General features: G+C 38.2%; 2 protein-coding genes across 3 annotated transcripts in view; one reads left to right on the top strand and one right to left on the bottom strand.

Moving 5' to 3' along the window:
* Nucleotides 1-21,965, top strand: part of LOC108046417 — a 48,565-nt gene that overhangs the window by 15,088 nt on the left and 11,512 nt on the right. The gene's annotated exons all lie outside the window — the stretch shown is intronic.
* LOC108046421 lies at nucleotides 8,571-8,971 on the bottom strand. The gene has a single exon (XM_017126081.1). The coding sequence runs from the start codon at nucleotides 8,916-8,918 to the stop codon at nucleotides 8,571-8,573; it is 348 nt and encodes a 115-aa protein (XP_016981570.1). The 5' UTR covers nucleotides 8,919-8,971.

Below are 21,965 nucleotides of genomic sequence, written 5' to 3'. Positions count from 1 at the left end.
ACAGCAGTGCCAACTCCAGAACAAAACACAAGACCTCGGCTTCTTTTGCCACAGTGAGAAAAAAAACCTGGTGAATATAGTCAGATATTTTAATGAAATTTATTTAAAATATCAAAATGTCTGAAAGTTAAACCATAAACTTTTATTACACGCTTGAATTGTGCATATATCAAAAACAGGACTAAACAAAATATTTTCCTACTAATAAAAAATGTTGGATTGAATTAATAACTTGTGTTTTACTTTTAAAGTGATTTACTTTTAAAGTGATATAATCATTTAAAACGCGATAAAAAACTATATATATTGACATGAGAAAGTATTACATATATTGAACATGTTTTAACTTATTAAATCCCATGACTATTTCCCAAATTCTCTCACATAAAAAACACTAAGTTTACATTTTTAAAATCACTATAAAGGGTTTTAAAAGTGTGCAATAGTATTATTAACGAAAGTCTAATGGATTAATTATCTAATACGGCGTACTTTTTCTTTACTACATTCTTTATATAAAATTATAGAACATTTAGGAGAGCAACTAGTAGTGTTTGGTTTTACTCGCCTTTGTTAAACATGGTAATCCTATTTTTAGGATCTAAATTTAAAGGTCCTAATTTCCTATTTGTCTCAGTGTACTCCGCCCCTTGGGCAACTCCATCGGAGGCTGTCAACAACTCGACATTGTGTGTATGAGTGGCGTGGTACGCATAAATGCCATGGAAATTTTCTTTTTAATCAATTATGAGTATTAAGCCAAGGGGCCAGCCGTCCATATGGGGATCGCTGGATGTGGGATCGCGGCTGGGTGTTTCGGGGGATATTCCGGGGATTCGGGGGTATTCGTGTGTGTATCTTGTATCTTGTATCTCCGATCGCCGATCGTCGGGGTGAGAGAGCTCGAATGCGAGGCGCGCGCGGCGGCCGCAAGATAAAAATCGCAAACATTCTTTATTGAATGCTGTAGATGCCAACGCCAGACATCTCTCTGTGTACACCCGTGTGTGTTTACCATACAAGTGTAATCCCCAAGACCAAGTGGAGTGGCACTTCGAGTACTTCTCCAGCTGAAGTGGTGGCCCACGGTAGGCAAACTGCCAGTCCTCTCCCTTGAATCGGTTCGGGAATAGATCTGCCGAAGGGTGGGATATCAGGATCTTTTATGGAGATTCTGCATAGATCTTCACGTTTACGGATCGTCACAATCCATTCAAATTCAATTGGAATTGGAATGTGGATAAGGAATCTGTTAAGAATTTTGAACCGATGAAATGGAATATGTTTTTTTTTTTGACAATGTCTTAATTATGGTGTACAGAAGAGGCTCTACATAACTATGTCGTGGGGACAGACAAGTACACAGGAGCACAACTGTTGGACGATTTTTACTGGATTTCCCCGCAGTGGTCTCTAAGTTTGGATATCTAAGATGCACTTCCTCCCTGCTGCCAAAAACACTTAATATTTTAGATCAAACCCACATGCCCAGCGAGTCGAAGAGGAGCGCACAACGTCAAACAAATCATAATCGGTGGCTGGTAGACAGTAGCTGCATTCGCTTCAAACGGTCGACAGTTTGTCTGTCAAATTGACATTACACGCAGCGACGCGACTGCGACGCCGGCAGAGGGTAAGTCAAGTGTCGGCAGAGTCACCAACAAGTTGCGTTTACATGGCGCAGGCTGAAGGCTCTGCTCTCGTACACTGAGCGAAAAAATGTCAATGGAAGCGGGTTGGGATTAATAGCTTCCTATAAAAGTGACAAGTCATAAAAAAATTTATGTTCAATAATAAAAAATAATAATAGTTAAAAATGAATTTAAGTATTCATATTTTCTTTGAAAATACTGAGCCATAGAAATCTCTAGAAGTTTAAAACCATTTCAGAAAGGTATCTAAAAGTATGCTTCACAAATAAATGCGCACCTTTGGACATTTGATTGAATCGATTGGGAATTTTAAGCATATTTTAGCATACTTTTGAACGCTTCTAGAAGTGATTTTAAAGCTCTTTGGATTTTCCATTTATTGATAAAAAAAAACATTCCGCTTTTAAGAACTTGTTGCAGATAATCCCAAAACTTTTACCAGTGCACCTGGACACTCTCTACCATGGACTTGGACTTGGTTCGGGACTTGGTATTGGACTCGGATTTGGAATCAGCGGGTCTGAGTTTTATTCCGGGCGTAGGCCGCTTGACTGACTGACGGACTTGGCTGTTGGCTTCTGTTTGCGGCGCTGACTCAGCTGAATCTGGGCCTGAATCCGAGTTCGAGTTCGAGTCCGAGCCTGAACCTGAACCTCAAACCGAAGCTGAAGATGGTGCAGAGAAGGAGGCAGAGGCTGGGGTAAAGGCAAAGCCAAAGGCCTCCATCTGAAGCCGATGATTTTCCGCTTGGCTTGGCTTCGCCTGGCAACCTGTTGGCAACTCATTAAATAATGCCGATGACTGGACAAATTCGTACTGTTTTTTTTTTTATGGTGATTAAACAAGCCAAGCATAATCCTTGCTGTGCAGTGGAATTGCATTTGACTGGGGGACCGGAACGTTGGCGTTATAATTCTACCAGCCCACCTCCATTCGGGTCCTCTCCTTTATTTCTCCTTATTTCCCCGATTCCCCGATGCCCTGATCTCCTCCAGCTGACAGTTTCTCTCCTCCTGGCGAGGTTGCTTCTGTTCCTGTGTGTTTGTGTGCCAAAGTGACACTTGTACAGATTTTCTTAATGCGCCAAAGTGCCACTTGTCGTCTGTTGACGCTCCTCGTCCTCCGTTTTCCCATCTTCCACTTCCATCCACCGAGAATATACCAGAATCCCCAGAAATCCGAGAATGCCAGATCGAAGCCGTTTTGTACGTGTCTCGGCAGTGAAATTTTGTTAAATCAGCGCTAAAGCGATGGCAAGTTACTCTGGGACTCAGCGACTCTGTGAATCCTCAAAACTTGTCCGTCGAGCCGAGCACAATTCTAATTGCTGGCCAACGCACAATTTGTCACATGCCAAATTAATAAACGACTTGGCCAAGATGCACCTTCGTTGGCCCAAAACAGTAGCAGCTGATTTTGGCCTCAAGTTGGCAGAATCGGTCCTTTGATTGAGTGGATGAGTTGTTGGTGGTGTGTGGGTTTCAATGGAGGCTCAAAGCGTTGAGAAGTGGAAGTAGTTTTCCTGTGCAAAGCGACTTTAACACTTCAGATGTGTGAGGTCTTACGAGTAAGGCAGTTGAAATTGTATTTTTAGACTGGCTTTACTGGTGTTTATATGAAAATTAGGTGAACGGATCTAGATTTTACTTATAAATGGTTTAAAGTATGCAATTCTTAATAGGTCCACGGGTAATTCAAATTTGAAGCTATAGTACAAACTTGTAAAAATGGAACATTTGTACCTGGAGACTATTTCAAAAAAAAACATTTTTTAATTGATATTTTTCTGAGCACTCCATTGAAAAGTCAACCATTTATATATTTCACCTTTTGAGTCGCCATTATGAGTAATTACAGATGAGAGTAATTACCTTCCTCCAATCACCGAACATTTAATAAATCTCAAAGGGGCGTTCTTAAGCTCCAGCAAACCAGCGACTTACTCTTAATTGCAGCTAGTTGTTGTGATTATAATAGTGGTTACCTAAAACTGATCTGGGTATGCTCAACTAGTTAATATGTTAAGACCGAAATTCCATTCGGTTTTTTGTTTCTTATTTATTATTTATGATTATCAAAATACTGCACTATTGGGAGTACTCAATATTAATGCGAATCGGTTATGTGATTATCAAAAATTTGATTTCAATATTGGTTTCTTTTGTACTGCTTGTTTGAAATATATATTTAATTGTTTAAAAAATCTTTGGAAATTTTATGTTCGCTATATCTTAAAGCATTTGGCGGTATTTAAAAATAAATAACCTACTTCGTAACCTAAGAAAATTTCGAGTATATAAAAGAGTACAAAAAGTCATTCAAAAATTAATTATGGTATCTCTTAGTCGAGCTTATCAAAATCCCAAGGATAGCCACTTGTTGCTGCTGGCTGGCTGATTTTGTTGTAATACTGGGCAGAGCCCCGGGGCAGTCTTTATTTTCTTGGTTTTCGCCTCTTGTTTTTCCCTTTCTCTGGTTGAGGCTGCCACTTAATTTATTTGTCACCGAACCGAAGCGCAAATGAAGTTCGAAAAAACCCGACATGCAAAGGCATCCGAGAAAAGTCAACAGCGACCACGGAATCGTTTGAAATAATACGAGAGGGGCGGCAAAGGCGAAGGCAGCAGCAAAAAAGCTGAAGAAATAATTACAAATTAAAATGAAACACGGAATGGGACAGACAGACACACATGAGGAAGAGCCAGGCTCTGAGATGGTGATATAGGGGGCATTGGGGGCCGGAGTTTTACCAAGTTTATAAATAGCTGCGTTGACGACGCCGCTGGCCACGCATGCGCAAAGATTTGTCATAATTGATAAACGACAACAGCAACATTCGAGACTCCTCCATTCGAAAAAAAACGGGGGAAAACTGACAAGACAGCCATCGAAGTAGCCACTTTTTAGGGGTGGACCACGGCGATCCCAAGACCCCCGGTCACAGTTCCCGTCACCGTCACAGTGACGGTGACCACGCCTCGACGAGCACACAAATCGAACCACTGCAGTTCTTTAATCGTGAATTTAAGGTCAGACAACGTTATTTGTCCAATTAATGGTCAAAAGTTAAAATAAAATCTGTTCTTAAAATGTTCAATAACATATTTCGATGGCTACAAGAATTTATATTGATTTTATTTTACAGAAAAAAAAGATCGCCTCACAACCAAATTTTATTTTCATTTTGTAACGCATCTAAGAATAATTTTCTGTATTACAGTATTTACAATATAATTATTTACATAACATATTAGCATTTAATAGAAAATTAACATTACACACTTTAGGATTGACAATAAAATATATGAAGTACAACTTAATTAACCCCTCAATAGACACTTTAGACAACATAAACTTCTCTTCCTTTTATTTTGAGCTAATTATCAATGAATAATCCCTTTTTAAATAAAAGCGGTAGAAATCTGGGATATATATTACTTATGGAAAGGTCTCAAATAAAACATGAAATTATTGTTTACAATGCATATGCAATAACATCTGTAACGATTTAATTGAATTAAGAGCCATATTATCACCAAATTACTCAACTAAATGAATAAATTACCGAGTAAATCCCAATCGATCTTCACACATATGATCATTCAGATATCCAGATACTTTCAGCAGCTGCCAGACATAAAATAAAATCCGAAATGCAGACACAGGTGACGATGACAATGACAATGACAACTTCAGCAGCCGATTCAGCTGGAATCGCGGCTTTAACTGCAACTTCAGCTACAGCTTCAACTTTGAGTTGAACGATGACGCCAAATTGGCAACGCGTTTCTGTTCTTTTTTCCCCGTTTTTTTTTGTGGCCCGAACGTGAGAACCAATTGCTATGTATGGTCATTACAAGCCGACCAGTCCAGTCCTCCAGTTGAAGGTCCGTTGGCCAGAGCGAGAGATATAACCCATAAATATTTTAATGATGATTACATTTTAAAAACAACGAGCGCTGCCAGTGCACTGGCACGAAATCGAATGAGAGAAATCACAGGTCCGATCTGGGTGCTGGGTATTGCGATCGGGATCGGGATCGGGATCGGAATCGGGGATCCAGGATCCCAAAGAGTACTGATGATGAGCTACTACGCCAGCACTGGGCGACACTGACGACATTTTTCGAATTACATTGACAGGCTGGGATGGGACTAAAAGCGATAATTATTGCCAACTTGCGGCGCTGTAAGTGTTGGCGATCGTGTTTCGCGGCAGCGTTTGTTGCAGCTGTTTGCTAGCCCGCCCTACCCCCTCCCCTTCCCTGGTATATCCCCTGGTATTCCCTGGTACATCCCCTGGTACACTCCCTGACACACCCCTGTGTCCCCAAAATACTCACTGCCTGATCGACGGCGTCTTGCCAATGTAATTTCAATAATTTTATCTGCCGCCGCTCGCGTCTGCAGTGATTCGATTGGCGAGCGGTGACAGATCAAAGCCGCTGCTTTCTACACATAGAAAAAAGCATATACCAAATGCAGAGTAGGTGACATAAATTACAAAAAAGAAGTTAAGTTTAAAGAGAATGAGACGTTAGCAAATCAAATTGTATTTATCAGTTATTCTGGCTCATTGCAAGGCACTGATGTATCAACTATTTCTCTTACAATAATGAAACTAAAATTAAGGTTATGGAAAGGTTTATGTCAAGTGATTTAGCATTTTCTTTGTCTTGGATATAAAGCATATATTGTAAGTTCGTCCTTAGAGTGACTTCCAATATTCTTTCAATAGTTGGGAAATTATGGAAACATAAAGAGATTCAATTCACACTCTTTAATATAAACACATAATTAAGAGCTTAATTGAAAAAAGAATATCCACTAAAAGTAAATTATTATCAAGGGATTTAAATCACTTGTCAACAAGTAAGCAAAGAAAAAAAGAACGACGTCTTTTGGAATGAATCCATGGCAATTGCGATTTCAAAACGTATTGTAGTGATTTTAAAGCTTGAGTGATTTTGGTGTCACACCTCTTATATATTTGTGTATTTGGAGACACATTTTCAGAGCAAATATATATTCGAAAGGTGTTTAATTTTCGCTCAGTGTCCGCGGCGGCAAAGATCAGTGATCGGCGTTCAGCAGGCAGGCGATGGCGATGGGTGGAGCTGCTCGATTCGACTGCGTTCGGCACTGCCTGCTCCAGATGTTTAGCTGCACTTTGGCGGCTCGATGAGGAGTTCCTGCGATCGCAATCACATCCAGGTTCAGCCGAGGTTGAGGTCCCGAGCTTCAAGTCCCCGTAGCCTTTGCGATGCGCAATCATCAACATCAGAGCGAGCGTCATCAGCCGACCACTGCCAATTACTCGGCAGCATTGTTGACATGCCTTTTGCCATTTGCATCGTTTTCGTATTGATTTGTTTAACTCTTCTGCTCTTCTGCACACAATTTTCGGCTTCCAAACCGAACAGATTCGATCGAGATCCTCTGCATTTTTATCCCACGGCCCAAAGAGCGTGTGAATGGCCATTGCCATTGCCCAACGCGACCAGTTCAATGTGCCGATCAAAAATATGTCAAAAATCTATCGAAGAGCGACGATCAATACGATCGTGTGTACCTTTTTGTTACCTCCTGCAATCGGTTGCATTCTTGTGCGTTCTGTAGGTCAGTTATCGACCTACTTTACGTGATATTCCCATATATTCTTTGGCTTTTAGTTGTGGATAAGAAAATGGGTTTTGCTCAGACTCTATCAATTTGTGTGATTTTAATAATGTATTTTAATAATAACTACTATTTTCTAAGTTAATATTTAGCAGAATTTAAACAACCATTTTCTCCATCCCATAATAATTACTAAAGTAATTTTTTGTGCAATTTATCCATATATTTGAATTTGTTCAAAATTACCTTACTTTATTTAGAGACTGATGATTTGAAGAGAAATTATACCAACCAGCTTTAAGCCAATAATAATGATAATATTTTATTTTACATATTTTTGTTCGCTTAAAAGCCCAAAAAGCGAAACCCGCTCTATTTAAATGTTAATTTGCTTTCTAAAAAATTAAAGAATATTTACTAGGGATCCGCGAATTTGAGTTTCACGACTACAACTTATCTCCCAAGAAAAAAAAAACACAAAGCAAACTCTCCCCAATCGGTTAGATCCACTTTCGGGCAATTAAAATTCGATTGAAATCGCCACGAGGTGAACATGTTAATGGAAGATCGCCACGCCTGTAACCACAGCCGCATTTTTCCCACACCAATTGGCAATCGAAGGGGAATTTAAAGGAAGGGGGTTTCTGTTCCAAACCCCGATATATCGGGTTCCCCCTACACAACAAAAAAGCGCAGTCGCATTTCATTTGGGATTCCGTAAGCGTTTCGGTTCAAACATAAAATAAATAAAAATCAGTACAATTCGAAGAGCTGTTGTCGCCTTTGAGCTTTTGCGACAATCACTCACGTTGCCATTTGGCGGTTCCGTCTCGAATCCCCTTAGTTCCCCCTTAACCCCTCTTAGCCATCCAAAACTACACCTTAACCCCCTTGTGCCAACTCTTTCCTCGAGCGTTCAATCATCGGCGATCGTCTTTGAGGCCCGATTCGTTCGTTAAAAGTTCTGCGTATTGAAATGAAATTTGTGTCGCTCGACACGATGACTTATTCAATTATTCGATACGATACCACGTGATTGAATTATTGAAATAAGTTAGAGTTCGAATCGGGTGTCAGTTGACCATGTGAAAGAGCAATTTGTAAACCATTTGGCTGGCAAATTTAACTCGAAAATGAACTAGTAACTAAAATCTTAAATGTTATAAAATAAAGAAACAAGTGCGGCTTAAAAAAATGATGCCATTTTAATATAAATATAATTATATTATATAAAGTTTATAAGTTTGCAATACGATAATTGACACGATAATTTGGAAGACAATGGTATTTAGTTTTATTTTAGATCCAAATTGGTTCGGAGTACTGAGATATTAGCTTGGAATTGTTGGGACAATTTGAATCTTTCTGCCTTTTCCTGCTGATATCCTGCATCGTTTTCTTTCTGATTTTCCTGGTTCCAAAGGGTATAGATCCATCTCCCGACTGTTTTTCTCCAAATCTCATGGTTTTTAGGTAGTCCTCTAGACTAAGGGTCCTGACACCCTGAACCGAGCCCAGTTTGGTGTCATTTATATTAAGACTGGCCAGAAATTCTGCGATTGTGGCATAATGAACGCCATCGCGACGGCATCGACTGTATTCCAACTCCTGGTCACTACTGCTCCTCCGGATCTGATCTCCGTCCATTATGGGATTTATATGTATATAACAATTTTGAACTGATTTTTTCCAGCCTTGTGCTTTTTTCAGCTACTTGACTGTCTGAGATAAAAATTATAAAACTTAGCCAACTTTGCAAATGGATTACTTTTTAAAACATCGATTTCAAGCCGTTTTAAGGGAGGGGTATAGTTAATTCGGTGCTATATTATTGGCTATACGGATAGTCTCAGCTCAATTTTGTTTTTTGCATGTGATTGGGCAACATTTAAACAATATGTGTGATTTTTTTCTTCCAAAAATATTAAAAATTGACTGAGATACAGGCAATCTCCGACGGCGCCTCGAAGAAAAGATGTTTTGCGGTGTACACGATAACCGGTCACATAATCATCCGAAATGAAAAAATCCAATTGCATTAGTTAAAGAACAAGATTCCTCAGGTAACGCTGTCGAGTTTTTATTTATTTATTTATTTTTTTCGATTTTTTAAGGCACTTGAAAGTCAAAAACACCGATTTTCGCCTAAAACGTCGAGATATTTGTTGCTCTAAAAATAATAAATTAAAAAAAAAAAAAACTCGACAGCGTTACCTGAGGAATTTAATTGAGAACAACTGTGCAAAATTTCAAAACGATCCGTCCGATAGATTTTGCCGGACCGTGTACACCGACTTTGAAAAGGGTAACTTTTCAGGAGAGCATTTTAAAGTTTTGGAAACCCTTACAAAACAAGCTAACTTACCTACGTTCAACTGCCAATAAGTTCGGAAACTTTACTCGGATCGATCTAAAACTTTAACACAATATTTTCAAGATGTTGTGAATTCAGAAAAAAAAATGCAAAAAAAAATTTAAATACTATACCCCCCCCCCCTTAAGTCGATCTGCGTTCAAACCTTATTGTTTAATTACTTAATACACAATATAGTTCAAAGTTGAAATAATATTATTCAAGAAAAGTCATCTTTATTTTTAATAAAAAAATGATGAAATGTGATTTTATGACAAATGATTGATAAGTTATGGATATAGTTGACTTAATGCTATTTTCTTTGACTGCAGTGCACCTGCCTGGATTTGTTTGATTAATATTAATATAACATGAGTTTGAACAAGTAATAAACATGTGGCTTTTCCTTTTTGTAGAATAAATTCCAAGGGGAAGGGAATGAAGCCGCACTCGCTTGACAGCTCATTTTGCATAATTGTGCGGCGCGACGGGCAACGCATACAAATCGATTATTGAACCGAATTCCTGATATATTTTTTATGGTTTGATTTATGATTGCCATACAGTTGTCAGTCAGTCAGGCGAAGAAGGGTAAGTTGAGTGGTTCTTTAACGATTGAGCATCAAAAATGCTAATTGAGCTGTTTATCGATTTGTCAACAACAATAACCCGCAAACAAAGTCGAACAATGGCCACATCAGCGGCGAAAATGTCATTTCATTGTTGTTCAACTTGATGGGGCATTCGGGCCCCCTTCCTGAAAGCCCCCCCCCCATCCTCCTCCCCCCTTACTCACTCTCCATTGAGTTTTATTGACTATTAAAATTGTGTCAAAATGTGTTTGAAATTTTTTATTGTTAATTATACGCGGCGGGCGTAATGTGGAACCAATAAACAATATCGGCATCGCAATTGGAATTCGGTATTAATCGTTTGTTGTTTTGTTTCTTTCATTATTTCTTCGACTCTTTTTTTTTTTGGGAATACTGGGAATTAATTTGCCGAACTAATTAAAGTATAAGGCAGGCCAAGCGTGAAACCGAAACTGAAATCAAATCAAAATCGAATTCGAAAAACGCTCAAATGAATAGACAGGCGGATCGGACAAGCCGACAAGTTGAAGTCCCAGATCCAGATGCAGGGCCTTACACGGAGAAAAAAGTTGGAATGGTTTAAAACAATTTTCAGTAGACTTTAATAATAATATTTCTTCGTTTTTCTTGCGTTATACGTTTGAATAAAGCTTACAAAGCCCTATATAAAATTAAATATTGAAAGTTTTAAATTCCAAATTTAATTTTATAACAATTTTTTTTTGCAGCCTAGTAATAAAATAATTAGAAAGGAACATTTATAACTAAATTACTTGAGTTTTATTTACCAATATTTTACTGAGCATATGTTCAAGAATTTAAAACATAAGTTTCCTAAACTATTTATCTAATTAATATATTATACTTCCCAGGTATTCTATTCAATTAATCAATTAGAAATCATTGAACAATCACGTTTTCCAGCAGTGCAGAACCAAAGTCGAAAGGGAGTTTCGGTCGGAGATTGAGTAATGAGCCCTGGAGTTAGAGCCACGGCAAAACCGATTTCACTGACCGCCCTGACTGAATGGCAGAGTGAAGGACTGACGGAATGACTGACTGAGCGAATGACTAACTGACTGACTGACTGACAGAATCCCAAAGGAAATCGCGGGGGGCTGGCCAGGCGGATCCTGACTGACATTTGATTATTGGCTTCCAATTTGTTGCAGATTTTGTTTTTATTTTTCATTCAAGCGCAAATTGCGTGCCTGGCAATTTGCGAAAATGCAAAAACAAAAAAAGAAGTTATATCCAGATATATAGTGGCAGAAGAGCGAAAGAGAAGGCTAAAATGAGGGCCGAGCGATCAGCGAACAGAAGTCAAATTGTGGCCAACATGGAAATTAATGGAGCAATGGAGCAACGGCGATCGAGAAAAAAAGAATACGAAAATCGGAGAATGGAGATCACGGCTGCTGTTGCCGCTGCTACTTTTGCTGCAAAAATCGGCGGCAGGAAAGGAGTTATTAAGACAGAAAGGGATGGCCATAGGTTGCCCAGGTCTACCTTTATATCTTTTCATTTCTTCCGTACTTTTCGCTCGCTCTGTTTTCTGTTTTTTTTTTCTGTTTAATGAAGGCAGTTCGATCGATTTGGCTGGCTGCGAATCGTGGCAGCCCCACCCCCTCCGCCTGGACCCAATTTCCAGTTCCAGTTGCAGATCCGATTTTTAGAGGCGGCACTTCTACACGGCAATCGTGAGGTCTTCACGGAATTAACAAAAAAGGTCTACGCAAAACTAAGATCATTTTAAACTTTATGCTAAAAAGTTTAGTATTTATTCTTAATTTACTTATATCATTTTGATTCCTTTACCTTTATTATTATACACTATTTAGGTTACTGGATAAATATTTTCTTAATTTTAAGCAGCCCGACCAAAACTTACAAAGATTGCAATCCTTTAAAAAATATAAAAAAAATAATGCTATATATATTAATAATATAATATTTTAAAATTATGTAATTAATAATTCATTTTGTAATTTGTCTGATTAATATTATTATATCACAGAAACAGTAGTAAAGTTTGGTTTCCTTGTAGTTTTGGTTGGGTGTTCGAAAAATGCTTGTACTAAACTACTATTTCGCTTTACAATACATCTAACTAAACAATTTTCAGTCCATATTTTAAATGGAGCACTGGTTTAGTTTTGTTTCCAATGGCCTTTTTGGATCGTGTCACGTTGCAGTCTCCAATATCAGGCAATTCGGCGACCAGTCCTCGGCACAATTTCAGTTTGCTGCCACAGATTCAGCCGGTAGTTGGTAGTTGTTGCTGCCGTGGCTGCTGTTGGCCAGGCCAAAAGAGCCCAGGGTCCAACCAAACCGAACCGAACTATGGCAAACCGAACTGAACCAGCGTTTTCGATCTGTCTGTCAGTCAGCTGCCATTTTTGCTTGGCTCGAGACTTGAGACTCGAGCTTCGAGATCCGAGATCCGCGACTCGGCAGCCGAAGAAGCTGGAAACTGAAACTGAAGCTGAAACTGAGTGAATTAAACTGGGGGGGACCTGGATCTGGATCTGGGCAAGAAATCAGCCAACCAAGTCGGCGAACCAATTGATTGACATTGCCCACAACGCCCTTTTGCCAACTTGGGGCGGTCTTTCCATCCAAATGGTGGCCAACTTTTGCGGCCAACTGTACCGGAAATGTGTGAAAATGCGAAGAGCCATGAATGAATCGCTTAGTGGTCAGCCAGCCAGACTTCTGTTGAATTATTATGCCCCCGACCAACTACTAATTATACAACAATAATTAATTAAGGCAAGAAGCCGAGCTTTTGGCCAGCAAAACAAAAGACAAAAAACTAAAAAACCAGTTGGCCCAAAGCCGAAGTTCATTCAAGAAAAGCTGACAATGACAAAAACAGTTACCAGCCGTCGTTGAGCGGTCAAAGCCGTGTAATTATGAAATTCAAAGAAATGAAGCATTAAACCGAACCATCTCGAAACAAACGAGAAATATGATATATGGAAAAAAAGTGTTTATAACTAAATTAGCATGAAGCCACCGCCCATTGATAACTCCACTCGTGGCTCAGTTTATCTTCTTCTTTTTTTATTTTGGCTCTTTGTGGTTGACAAATTAATATACAAAACTAAACCCTTTTTGAAGTCGACCGACCAGCTGGTTAGTAGCGCCATAAAAACCAGGTCCATACTTTGATTACCACAGGCAAAAACTCCGCTTTTCTCACCATTCTCTTTACGATTATTTTTACAACTATTATTATTATTATTTAAGCCGCCTCTTTTACAATTTCCAACGAAAATTGTGTACTCGGGAATGAATTTATAGTCATTAAAGTGTGAGTTATGTCTTTATAAATCCATGTTAGTTGAGCTCAATGGAAAGTCGCGACACAATTCGGGGGGAGATAGAAATTCAGGGAAATACAAGAGGTTCTCCAAATCCGAGTGTAGGGAATTTACTAAGAATGTTTAAATATATCGTAAATCTAGCTTTTCAAATATGGCAGGTAAGGGAATCTATTTCCTGAATTTGGAGAATTTAGTGGACTTAACATACGAGAAATCTAATCTTTAAGTTTTTGAATATTTCCGGATAAAATCTTTGTATACTTTGACTTTTTTCTTATACAATTCTTAAGATATCATCTTTAAACCTTATTTATGTATTATTATTATCGCAGCCCATTAACTCTAATATCCACTGTTTAACTCTTATTTATGCATTTCGATCCACATTTTCTTCTTTAAAAAATTCCACTGACTTCCCCTAATTATTATGAGGTGCTGTCGAATCGGTTCCAGCAATTTACCTCAGACAGACTCCAACAATTAGTACAACTCCTGACACTTTCCTTGGATTTCTGCAATTCTTACGTTCGGTTCTCATCGCTTCAATTGCGAAGATTTTCCATTTTCCCATGGTGTCCGCAATGCCCGAGACGTGTACACATTTCTAATTAAATTTTCAAAGTTGCTTTTCCATTCTGTGCGATTTTTGATTGACATTTTACATTAAATGTTCTGCACCCAGAGCTCGCGGAAAGTGGCCACAGCGAACGGGCAACGTTGAAATTGATCAATTTCACATAATTTCAAGGCAAGTCGGACGCGGTAATGCAAATCCGACAGATGCGACTCCAACTCGGTCTACTCGCGACTGTTAGAAGATCTTAGATCGCTTTGCTCCCCGCTTCCCGCTCCCGGTTCCTCGGCTTTTGGGGATGTGTGTGGTTGTGGATTCTTTGGCCAAAGACTGGACCCGGCTTATGATTGACAACGGCTGGATTGAGCCGAGCTGTAAGTCCACGCAGGCCCAATCCCAATCCCAATCCTAAGCCCAAACCCAAACCCAAACCGAGGCCCAAGTAAAACCAAACCAAACCCAACCGAACGGATCTGAACTGAACTGAAAACCGAACCGTAGCGATCCGCGACATCCCTGACAGCTCGACGGCCTTTGGGCGATTTAAACGTTTCGGTTGCCTCCCTCACCGCTCCACTCTAAGCACTCAAAAAGATGGGGGCTACAAACGCCACCAAAGATAAATAAAAAATATTAAATTTAAAAACGTAATATTAAGAACTACATTACGTGTAAAATTGAAAAAAATTGCAGCATTAAAAAGTTTAAAATAAATCAATTAACAAAGAAAGCTCTAATGTCTACCGGGATTTAAACTCGGTTTGTCGTGTTTGTTAATATTTTTCCTAATTTATTTTGTGAAGGTTTGTGATAAACGACGTGAAAAATAAAAAAAAATGTTAGCCTTAACAGACTGGATTTAAGATTACTTTTAGTATTAGTATAGTATATATTTTGAATTAGTTACCTGTTCATACAACTTTTGTTAGAATGGAATATTTTTTTACAAATGCACTGTATTTTTTTTTAAGTGCACTGCAGCTCACCTGAGCTTTCCCCCCTGCCCCTCGCCTTTTAATTGCTCGCCGTCTGCTGGATTTCTTCAGCTTCTTTCACAATTCTCATTGATCTTTTTTCGAATGTGCGCAACTGTCGGATTTTGTGAGCTGTCAGTGGCTCTCTGCCGTGGAGTCGGTGCCCCTCCTTAACCCCTCCGTGGCCCGTGTTTAACCCCTCTGTGCCCCCAGTTTTGGATGTGTGTCTGTGGCGTGGCATATCTTTGATTTGCTAATTAACGGTTTGTCGGTTCAGTTTGACATTTGAACATGAGTTCTTGACATTTCTCTTTCTCTCACAGCCGATTTGTGTGGGGTGTCAAGGGGTTAAGGGGACTTTGGGGGTTAGCATCTGGATTTTGGTGGCAGCCTATTGATTTCATTTGACCTTGGATTAATTAAATCTGCCTGCGTGCCAATTCTCCTTAAATGTATTGAAATCATTCAAAAGAATGTTATTGTGTTTTGAAACTCTTTTGTTTTTATGTTGATATGGTATTTTTATGAATTTTTCAAATGGTTTTAATTTGAAAATTGATAACAAGAATTAAGTAATTGATCAATTTATAAAAAAATATATAGATATAATCCCGAAAAAAGGAATTATTTTGGGACCTTGGTTATTCCATTCCCTTGACATTTTCCCACTGACTCGGAGTACAAATCGGTGTAACATGCCAAATTGATGGTCAGTTGGGAATCCAGACACGGCATAGCATTGTTAACACCTTGACTTCCCCGTCCCGCTGGCCGGTTAATATTAATGATGATGTGGTGTTGATGTTAAGTGCAGTTTAATAAATGAATTGTCTCCCATTCCAGCCTCCGCAGCATTTCCAACATTTCCAGCATGCAAAGAAAGAAGCGTTTCCAGAGGACGACCATTTCCCGTTGCCCCAAAGGCAGCTCGTAATCCATCACCAGATTTCGTTTGGGTTTCGTTTTGCATTGCATTTGCATGTGCCCAGAGCAAAAAAAAGAATTCTGGAGCGTACACTCAGAAAAAAAAAGAACCTATTCATTTTTATTAAAAATGTGGTTCGATTTCAGAAAGGCTTGCAACTTAAAAACATTACCAACTTTCAGTATTTTTTTTTAAATCGTCTGTTAATGTATCAAGCTTTAGATTTTTTTAATATAATTTTTTCAAAATATTTCCTGTGTGTTCTTCGGCTGTTGGCAAGTGTATATAAATTATGATTTATTTTTGGTTTAAGTGTCGTGTCAACCTATTTAATATATATATTATATAGTAGCCTTGTTTGGCTGTTGGCAGTAAATAACGACTTCTGTTTGGATTAAGGTCCATTTTATTTTAACTTCGTATACTTTTCAATAGGGTTTCGTTCCACTGTGCTGGAGATCATTTGTCTATTTTCCCTCTTTTGGCTCCCTTAAGCAGCTCATCGTCGTGGCAAGCCTATTTCTTACAACTTCTTCAAACAACTGCAACAACTGGCGTATCATAAACAACAACAGCAACATAGCGATGTTGCTCTTGCACTTGCAACCTGCAACTTGCAACTTGCGACGCAGCAACATCAACAACAGCAACAACAAGTTCCTCTGGGGAACCTTTTGTGCAAAGTGTTTTGGAATCTCTCCGTCGTTTCGGTTGCTAACGTCTAACAAGCCAAAGAAAAATGGGCCCAACGCCAACTTTTGGCTAAAGCGCAAACACATTAAAAATTGCTCCTTCTTCGTCTTCGTCTTATTTCTTTGCAACTGCCTTAGATTGTTGCTGTTGCTATTGGTGTTTGGCAAAATACCCTAAGAAATTGACTGAAAATGAGAGTAACGATAGCCTTAACAAGTCGAAAGGCAATATAAATTTCAGTTTAAGATTTTCTGTCTTAAAAAATGCAATTTTGGTTGTATTTTTAAGCTGTACACATACTTAAACCATTGTGGATCTAATTCTTGTTGGTCTTATAAAACGATAATTTTGTTTATGCACAAACTGATTTGATCTGTAGAAATTCCCTTTAAAGTCATATTCCAGTTGGGTTTGTACACATTCTTATTAGAATGAACTGCTTTGATCGCGACGAACTGCTTTTACCCAAGAATATTTCTCGGAACCTCTTTAGCTTGTATATTACCTTATTAAAATTGAATTATGGTTACTACACATCTTAACATAATTCAATTTTAATAAGGTAATATACAAGCTTCCAAATTTTGTTTTCATTCTGTTAAAATTTTTTCTTTGAGTGATTACGTTAAAATTTTTAGCTTTAAAAAAGCAGCTTCTTATTTGATTAAACTGCTTTAAAACAAAAGAAATGTTGTAGTTCTATTGGTTTGTATTAAAACTTATCAGATGTTTAACAATAAACTAACTAGAACATGTTATACTGGAGTAATATGTATAATTTCCAACAATCATAAACGAAATACCAACAATTTAGCAGGCAATGATACTCGAAATATTTATATTATGTAGCGTATTCGATTTTCGAACGTTGTTAACTAATTTTTCCATGGCCATTGCATTGGGCCTGAGGCATCAAATGCACTTTGCGAAAAAAGCATTTCCTCCAAACTTGTCTCGATTTTTGCTGCCTGCCCCGCGGCGATTTTAGTGCGAAATAGCTCTCTTTGCTGGGCTGCCAGTTTGCAACACTGAGAGAAATGAAGATCATTGTTAATATTGACACTGGTTAAATTTTGATTATCAATTTAAATGCCAATTATAAGGATTTTGGATGGGGTATTTTACGAATTGTTTACATTCCAAATAAATGTAAATCAATTCTAAATAAAACAATTTAAAAAGGACTTTGATAGGCGCAATTAACAGGACCTACCTACAATTTTTATTAATTTTTTGTTTTACCTTAAAAAAAAGTGTGATAATGAGCAGCTATATTGGCAGTCTTCTAATAAATATATGTAAACATTCTTTGAAGCGATTTAAAGTATTTTTACAGTGCATTTTGGTAGTTTGCTGGCGCAGCAACAATTTGCAGCCTGGCCATGCGATTTATCTTTGGGCTGGCAAGTTAATGTGGCAATTGTATGCTAAGCAGCAAATGCAATGGTGTTTTTTTCTTCGTTTTTTTGGGGATTGGGGGCAGGGTTTTGGGAAAGGGGAGCGGCGAGGGCCTTCAAAAAGGGGGCGGGGCCGGGGCAACGGTTTTCATGAATGAATTAGGCGGTGGGCAAAGTTTGGCTCTCGGTGGCGAAAGGGCAACAACTCAATTTACAGTTGTTATATTTGCTGGCGTTTTTCCTTGTTCCTGGTGATTTTTCTTCTTTCCCTATTTCTTCATTTTTTTTTTTTGCTTTCCTTTGACCAAAGCGGAATTCCATTGCCCACGGGCCGGCCATTTTTTCGCTGGAAAATTACCGAAGAAAATAGTCGAGAGAAAGACGCATATTCTGGTTTGGGACATCTCATGGGTGTGATTTTAATTTCATACACAAATGAACGCGAATCGAGAGATATACACCCGCCAGCCACCCAGAAAATAGCAATAACTCCCACGAAGATTAATAACATAGAGGCGTCCGCTCTCACACACTCGTAAATAAATAACAAAAAAGAAATACAAAATGCACAAAAAATGAACAATAAGCGCGGGGGGGTAGGGGCGAAAATGAAATTTATGCATAATGCCGAAAAGCGAGCAGGCGAATGGCCCATCAAAAAAGCGGCAAATAAAAGGCAAAACTGAAGAGGAATACTCAACAAAAAAAAAAAAAATGCCAAACTAGGAAGAGCAATTGGATGAATTGATGGGTGGCTTTTTGGAATGGGGTCTTTTTTTCTCATTTTTTTTTTCCTGGTCTGGGGAGTACAGAGCACTTGACTTCGAGATGACGCTGAAAATTAAAAACGAATCATATATGCCCTCAGTTGCAGAAAAAAAGGTGGTTCAGAGGGTGGGAATTCGATAAAGGAAGGTACAAATGTCTTTTAACATTCGGCAGAAAAGGATGCAAAAATATGTTTAAATATGATTAATCCTTAACATTTTTATTAGTATTATTATTTATTTTTCAATGAATATTAAAAAGGTTGTATAAAGAAGCTATATAAGATGGAAACCATCTACTTGGGTCAGAATCCTTAGGATTCTTAGATTTAAAACTTCGGGTTTCAAACATTCTCCTTGATCCCATGTACCCACTGATATATACCAAAAAGGAAAATGGGCCACATCCTTGCTCGTACATCAAGGATCAATGGCACGTACCAGCACTAAAGTTATTAAAGCCATAAGATACACAGCCAGGCGGACGGGCGCCCGCAATCCAATCTCAATGCCCAACCAACCAGGCGTCCATATGCAAAAAAAAAAAAAAAAAAAAAAAACGTATATATATTTTTGTATATGGAGATGTACATATTTTGCATATACGTACAGATAAATTTATAATATATGTGTGCGGCTGTGCGTTTGTGTTTTTTGTGAGCGATACATTTTGACGCACCCCCTCTAGAAATCCCCCCTCCCCTTCGAAACGGTGCTACACGACTTTAAACCCATCAAACCATTAACAACAACAACAACAATAGGATGGAGACAGTTCTACCATCCACTTATACACCGGAAAAATAATATTGCCAGTCATCAAATGGTTAACTATTACAAGATACTTTAATTATAAATGTCATGAATCATTAGAGATTTTTGTGCATTCTTCAGATAATTTTAAGATTTTTAAAATGCATATTTGTAAAAAATTAAAATAAATATTTTCAGAGGCTGGATCAAATTTGTAATTTTATTTAAAAAAATCATTCATTATTATAGATTATTGTGATATATTTTTTAATTAACACATTTGTATATTTTAAAACATATTCTTAGATATATTTTGAAAAGATTTGAAACCGCCAGAGATTTCTGTGATACCAATTAAGGTGATATTTTGATTAACTTGACTGAAATATATACAAAAGAATTTTTATATTTTTCTCAGTGCTCAAATGCCATCCCTACCCCCATCATGTGAGTAAAAATTTGCGTATGAGTCAACGGCAACGACGTTTATCTTTCAACCACCACCCATCAGAACACACAGGTATGCACCCCTCCCCGCCTCCCATTCCACCCACTCCCACTACCACTGCCACTCCCCCGACACCGCCCATTCCGCCCACTTGATATGTATCGCCGTTGTCGTCTACAGTTATAAAATATATATGAGTAGGGGCGACAAACGACAAACGCTTGGCTCAAGAAAAATCGACATGGCAAACGTGTCGGAAACGTGTCGCAAATTTGTCCGTCGAGCGTCGAGCGGAATCGGAATGGCAACGCGTTCGCCCACTTTCCGGGATTACGGAGCGGTCCATTACGGACTCATATACACGTAAGCCAGGCCTCGAAAAAATATAAAAAAAACTAAGAAAACAAAATAGGTACTGGTGGTATAGTAACAGATTGCGTTGACTTAGTTTTAAACTAGTAGTGAGTTATCCTCTGGTTATAGTGCGGTTTTTCGGAATTAACTAAACCTTTCGGGATGAATTGATTCGGATTAAATGGATTCTTTCTCTTATGGCATTATATTTGGTAATATTTATTTAAAACCTAAAACTAACTATTTGTTTAAGTTTTATTAGTTTAACGGTCATTTGAATATCTATCCAAAAGTTAAGCTTTTAATACCATTATAAAACCATTTTTTAAACATTATCTATTTATCTACAAATAGAGATGCAAAAATCGAAATAAAATCACCAAAGTATTAAAGTCGAAATATAACTTTTTGGTATTAAATTCTTATTTCATTCATACATTCATACATTGTCTATTGTTTATTTTTAAGACTTATGGTTTATTAAATGTAAGCCATAAGATACGTTTTCTTAACAATATTTTCATCCCGAAAACGTTTTATTTAATTTAAAAATATAAAATATCCCAGCGCCACTGTTGAAATTAATGTGGTTCTGGTAAAATCGTCTCGGGATTTCGGGATTCCGTATTCGGGGTCCACACAACGATGAGAGCTGGTGCTCTCCGCACATTAACGCCCGTAACGTAATTAAACAAAAATAATGGTCTCAATAATCAAGGCAGAGCCATTAAAGCCAGCTACCCCTTTTGGCTTTTTTCGGAGTCTAGTGATTATTTGCTGCGGTGCTCTTAAGTTCCAACCCCCTTTTTAGATTTACACACATGGAGATTTATGGGCGGGACCGGGACCCCATGTTCCTACTTCCACTACGTTTCTGTATCAAAAATCAATTAATGACAATAATTTTAAAATTAAAACAATTCTGCGTGTGCCGCCAACATGTGTGAAATTTAATGACTTTGAAGATATTTATGGAAATAGACCAAGTCTTGGGCGCCCAAGCCTTTTGCCATTTCGTTTGCAATTATCGAGTATATTGCGTAGCCGCCCCTCTGTCCTGCCGAATCGCTTCCGAAATGGTCGCCTTTTCGTTGTAATTAGATGAGCAGAGCAGCGCAAGGGTTTAATTACATTTTGAATAGGAAATTTATGAAACAAGTTTTGGTTCGGTTCAGTTTTTGGGCTCAGTTCGGTTTCGTTTTTTTTTTTTTGCTTCATAGCTGAAAATTTCTACAGGACATTGTCAGCATGTGTGCCCGATTGTCTCTCTTTCCACTATATATATCTATTCCTCTTGCGGACTTCATCTTCATCTGTGTCACCATCTATCTAACCCCATTTGTCCCTGGATTTTCCTATTTATGAGTCTGCTTTGGCTATAATGTCTTGCCCTCGGGCAGACTGCGGAAAAATCTTTGTTATTTCTGGGGAAAAGGTGGTCGGAAAGGAAACTATTTATAATTAGTGCGGATAAATCGTTTGTGGTGGATGGAAACAGAAGCTGTGAATTCCGGTTTGATATTACATTGAATAT

Source organism: Drosophila rhopaloa, unplaced genomic scaffold (assembly GCF_018152115.1).
Source record: "Drosophila rhopaloa isolate 14029-0021.01 unplaced genomic scaffold, ASM1815211v1 contig_3, whole genome shotgun sequence".
Classification (NCBI taxonomy): Eukaryota; Metazoa; Arthropoda; class Insecta; order Diptera; family Drosophilidae; genus Drosophila; species Drosophila rhopaloa.
The sequence above is the reverse complement of the archived record's forward strand: the minus strand, read 5'-3'. Positions and strand labels throughout refer to the sequence as shown.

What these genes read in the sequence shown, in the direction of transcription:
- LOC108046421 (XM_017126081.1), bottom strand. Translation starts at nt 8,918, where the DNA reads ATGGACGGAGATCAGATCCGGAGGAGCAGTAGTGACCAGGAGTTGGAA.